Source organism: Phragmites australis, chromosome 2 (assembly GCF_958298935.1).
Source record: "Phragmites australis chromosome 2, lpPhrAust1.1, whole genome shotgun sequence".
Lineage (NCBI taxonomy): Eukaryota > Viridiplantae > Streptophyta > Magnoliopsida > Poales > Poaceae > Phragmites > Phragmites australis.
In genome coordinates this window covers 5,794,923-5,800,231 of record NC_084922.1, presented here as the reverse complement: position 1 = coordinate 5,800,231, position 5,309 = coordinate 5,794,923, and the positions used below count along the sequence as shown (strand labels likewise).

The 5,309-nt window shown below is 51.3% G+C and overlaps 1 protein-coding gene across 1 annotated transcript; it reads right to left on the bottom strand.

Annotated features, from left to right (window-relative positions):
* Positions 1-291: 291 nt before the first annotated feature.
* Positions 292-4,275, bottom strand: LOC133896040 (LEAF RUST 10 DISEASE-RESISTANCE LOCUS RECEPTOR-LIKE PROTEIN KINASE-like 2.1). The gene is made up of 4 exons (XM_062336558.1): positions 3,337-4,275; positions 1,981-2,019; positions 704-1,877; positions 292-534 (listed from the first exon to the last, which is right to left on the bottom strand). The coding sequence occupies exons 1-4, from the start codon at positions 4,076-4,078 to the stop codon at positions 501-503; spliced, it is 1,989 nt and encodes a 662-aa protein (XP_062192542.1). The 5' UTR covers positions 4,079-4,275; the 3' UTR covers positions 292-500.
* Between the last annotated feature and the right edge of the window lie 1,034 nt (positions 4,276-5,309).

The window sequence follows — 5,309 nt, the reverse complement described above, 5'->3', positions numbered from 1 at the left end:
ATCTTCTTTCCAACAGGCGATATTTTTTAAAAAATAAAGGTGACACCCATTGACTTTAAAAAATTAAAAAACATTGTGTTCTATTACTCTTAAAATTCAAAACAATATCAAAATAGTTATAAATAATTCTAAAAATTATATGTCATAGGGATACTATGATCTAGCTCTCCAAAATCATTCGGACACGCGACCCTAGTCTTGCTGTCCGGTCACCCTGCTTGTTTTTTTCCCCCAGCGAATCATCACCTTCGTCCTTGCTTGGCGTTAACACACATAATGATGGTTATACAATGTCTACCCAAATCACTAAACTGTATGAAACAGTAATAAGTATGATTTATGGTCGTATCTGCACCTCTACTAAAAAGAAAAGAAAAAAAGAGAAACTTTTTTATTGCACAGTACAGAACAATGGGCTGCCAACCTATCTCGAGTCTTGACTCGTCCTATGTCTCCAATTGTACAACTCTGGCTTCCCCCTTCCCAATCCGATCCTTTCATCACGCTGTGCTCTCCGGTGTACACAATCTTGAGCTGCATGGTTTAATTTTGTCAGTGATCACAGGAACAATCAACGACTTAGACACTGCACAAAAGTGATCACTAAAAAAACAATGATTTGCTGCTAAAAATTGAAAATATTAATTATATGTAACTTAAAACGATATTTATTTATGATAGGAGGAAGTACAGTTAAACATACCGTTGGCTGAATTCCGAGACAGAAGTCGACGGGTAGCTCGATGGGTGAGAAGGCGACGGAGAGTTCGATGGAGAAGAGTGGTACGGCCGCGGGGGCATCGCCAGCTCGTGGATGCTCCTCTCGAGCATCTCCAGCACCCTGCTCATCGACGGCCTGCTCGCGGGCACGGTCTGTATGCACCAGAGCCCGATCAGCGCCATCTTCCTCGCGATCTCCTCGCCTTCCGATGCTCCCGCTCCCGCGCCGCCGCCGCCGGTGGCACCGTCCTGCAGCACACCACCGTCCTCGAGCAGATGGTCGTAGACCCAGAGCGGGAAGAAGAGGTCGCTCGAGTTCTCCGCGTAGGCCTTCACGTTGCTCCTTCCCCCGACCATCTCCAGCAACAGCATCCCGTAGCTGTACACGTCGGACTTGGTCGAGATGACCCCGAATCCCCGGGAGAAGACCTCCGGCGCGATGAACCCGATCGTCCCCCGCGCGTCCGCCATTGACAGGATGCTCTCCTTCGGGTTGCACAGCTTCGCCATCCCGAAATCCGCAATCTTCGGCCGGAAATCCACGTCTAGAAGCACGTTGTGAGGCTTGATGTCGAAGTGGATGATCCGCGTGTTGCACCCTCCGTGCAGGTACTCGAGGCCCCGTGCAACGCCGACGGCGATCTCGTGCATCGTCTCCCACCCCATCGCCGTGCGGGGGTCCGTGGAGTAGATGTACCTGTCCAGCGAACCGTTGGGCATGTACTCGTAGACCAGGGCGCGCTTAGAGCCCTCGAGGCAGAACCCGAGCAAGGTAACGACGTTCACGTGGGACGTCCGGCCGATGCTGATCACCTCGTTCAGGAACTCCTCGCCGTTGGGCCTGGAGTGGTGCAGGAACTTGACGGCGACCTCGCGCGCGCGGTTGCCGCCCGCGTTCAGGGTGCCGCTGAACACCGCGCCGTAGCCGCCCTCGCCGAGCTTGTGCTTGAAAGATTTGGTTATCCTCTTGAGTTCGGAATACCTGTACCTCTTAGGAGCGAGGGATCCGTACTTTTGTAACAGCTTTTCAACGTTTGCAGTGTCACTGCTGCTTCTGTCTATGATGCTGAATAAACTGAGACCGCGCACATGTCGACGGAACTTCAGGATGATGATAAGGCATGCAAACAGCACTCCACAAGTGATCGACAATGATACTGAAGTTGAAGAACAGAAACAGATATCATCGATGAGTAATGCCGAAGTTCGTAGTAGCACTTGACATAAATTGACATGACTGCACCATACGCATACGCATACCTATCAGGATGACCTTCTTCCTGCTGGACTTCTTTGCATCTGCAAGGAAACGTCATTTGATTTTAGTCAATAAACAATGTCATCCAGCAGGAAACTTATTATCGAAGTATTTGTCTGACTAATAGCTGAAGAATACAAGCGACACCTGATAAATGCCAATTGTTAGTTTGTTGCGTGCCTCTTTGATTTCGTAACGACTAACGCAGCTGGTACGACTAAAATGCGTCTGAACTCTCAATCTCCTACCAAAAGTAACACGAAGGCAGACAGCATACGATACATTAGTTTAAGTTTGGTGTGTACGCATGTCCTATTCTGGCTATTCAAACTGGAAATGGGAAGAGACCTGACCCCGTGCACCATGACTATAGCTTCGCAGTAGTGGTGGATGGATCTAGCACCAAAAAAAAAAAAAAAAGAGGAGGGAGGCCCACCCATGCCGGCCGCCTGCGCCGGCCACCTACTTTGCCCAGCTCTTCATTGAGCCTCTCCCCTGGAAGATCCACCGCTGCTTCGCAGTGGCAGCGTAACCTTGATCGAATGTGTAGCATAGGTGGGAGGGAGGTGGTGAGACACAACGACCAATCATGAAAGACCGCCACTCTTTTGTTTTGAAAAGATCGATTATTAACCTAACCAGAAGTATTGCATGAACACGTAAATGGACGAAAATTAGTACAAAGGCCACGACGACTGCCGTTAACTCGTTCAATTCACACGTTGGACGCATGCTGAAAATGGTCATTACTTCAAATCAAAAGCCATGTCCGGAGACACGTAGAGAGTTGAACCCTATTCTTATCCTTGTGCTTTCAAAGTCAAGGATAAGAAGGTGAGCATCCACGTTAAGTATGCAAAGCTTAGTTGCTTACTACTGTACTACACGTCGACGTCGGTGAGGAGGACATGAAAAGTTCCTGTTCGCTGAATTATTGTTAAAGTTTCGTCACTCGGCTAGACCTATTCGCGATCCAATGGATGTCGCCATAAAACTATTTGACACGATGAGATCATGCATGAGAACCATTGACCCACTAAACAAAGTCCATGTTCGTGCAGATTGTTAGTCATCTGAATTACCTTGTCCTAAAAGTACAGAAGTACAGTTGCCTAAGCACCAAAAGTGACAACATTATTTCTTGTCAGTTGCAAAGTTTTAAGCTAAATTACTAGTTTGTTCGCACCAAAACTTCATAATGTCACATACGTACATGTCGAAATTCACGGTATTTTTCATCTTCAAAATGTATTCAAAACTAACAACCTAAAAGATTGTACCATTTGAGGTCTGAAAATTGTGCAACCTGTAATCAACAGAAGAATCATAAAAGTTCAGCTCCGCACATATACACATACCGCATCTTGCCGGACGTGACGACCCGTCGGCGCAAATGCACGCGAACGTCTCCGCGTCGGAGTCGTACCCGCACCGGCCGCCGCTGGCACTGCACGCCGTGCAGTCCCCGGCCGGCGCCCTCCAGTCGAGCAAGTACCCGCCCCTCAGCAGCCTCGGGTAGTCCCCGGCGCCCGCGCCGGGGGACCCCAGCACCGGCACGACCGAGTAGTCGCAGTTCCCGGCGACCGCCCTCGCGTCGGTGGTGTTGTAGCTCGGGTCCAGGCGCACCACGGCCTGCGTCCCCGGGCACGTCACATTCACGAACCCAGCCGGCGTACCGGTGCAGTTGAAGAGGAAGACAAGCTGGGCGTTGGCATCGCTGGCCGTGAACGGCGCGAGGCTGAGGCTGGCGGAGACGTCGATGCGCGGCACGGGGCAACCGCTGCCGTTGGTCTGTAGGTTGTCGTTGGCGACCACGACGGTGCGGTCGGCGTAGGCCACGCGGAGGATCTTGTAGCCGCCGCGGAAGGAGCGGGCCAGCGACGCGCGGTCGCCGCGGCAGTTGACCTGGAAGGCCGGCGGGCCGCACGGTGCGGCGGAGGAGTTCGAAGGCTGCTCGGGGAGCCAGAACGGGTAGGCGATGGTCAGGTTGCCGCATGTCTTCGGCGCACAGCTTGTCGCGGCAGCAGCCGCTGCCGCCGCCGTCGCGTTCAGCAGTAGTAGACATGCTAGAATGGAGAGGAGCAGCCGCCGGGGATGCATGGCGGCGCCGTCGATCAATGATGGTTGGTGGGCGTGGGCCGTGGCGAGGAGGAAGGGAGCTTGTACAAGTACAACAACTGGGGTCCTTTGACTAGTTCGAGCTTTGGATCGCAAATAACTTCATACTTGCACAAGTCTCTTTCTTGGACCTTTCTGTGTACGTATGAACTTAATTTTGCTTTTCGTTGGTTCATTGGCCATATATGCATGCTGCAAGTGGGATTGGTGCATCAGGAGATGCTAATCCTTGCGTCAGGAGACTGGTAGGTGAGTGCGCGCGCACTGCACCTTCGTGGCTTCATCAGCAGCTGAAAAGGAAGAGGAAAATGCAACGCGAGTTGAATTTGGGCGCAAAGCGAAGTATCAAGTGGGCCGGACACGCAACTATTTCCGGGGGTAGAAGATTCCTGGGCTTCAGACCCGCACATTTCACCGGAGAAACTGGGCGGGCCGCTCGTGGTAGCCCATCCTACTATTTTCGGCCTTCCATGATGGGCCCTACCACTTTTCCTCATGTTTGGGCTGAATCTAAATGGGGTTGGCTCCGAGATTTCTTGTGGGCACAGGCATCCCAAGAAAGAGTTGGGACAGACTAGAAGCTTTGCTGTTTGCTTGAAAGCCCATCCACCCTGCGCTGACGGCGGCTGATATTCGAATTTTTTATTTTTCTATTTCAAAAATAAAAAATTACAAAAATAAAAGTTCGCTAGAAAAAATTGCAAAACTACACATATTGCCGTTTATTTAAAAATTAAACCTATCGCTCTACCAAGATTTAAAAATAAAAAATGTCGCTGTTATTTCCCGTCTCGGCGTTTCCTGACGCGGTTGCTTCGGTTTGCCGTCTCGGCGTCGTGAACCACGGCAGTAACCACCACCACTATTCTCGGCCATACGACCGCGCGATCGTGTGTAATGCCGTCGCCATGAAGGAAATCGCCGAGCAAACGTGCCGGTGGTCAGGGCGGCAGATGGGATGGGGTCACCGATAGCACAAAGCCACAAACCCTTTTGGTCGCCAGCCTGCCCTAGCCTTACCGCCTCGGGTCAAGAACCGGACAGCAGCGGCATCCAAGCATCACCGGACTGCGTCTGCGTGCTCCTGGAGTTTTGCTATGCACGGACTCTGGTTGCTGGTCTGATCCATCGAGCAGAAGCTCACAAAGGCTGGAGAAAGTTGCGGGTGCCTGCTTCTTCACCGCTTCATCGCTGGAAACTACCAAGGAACCAA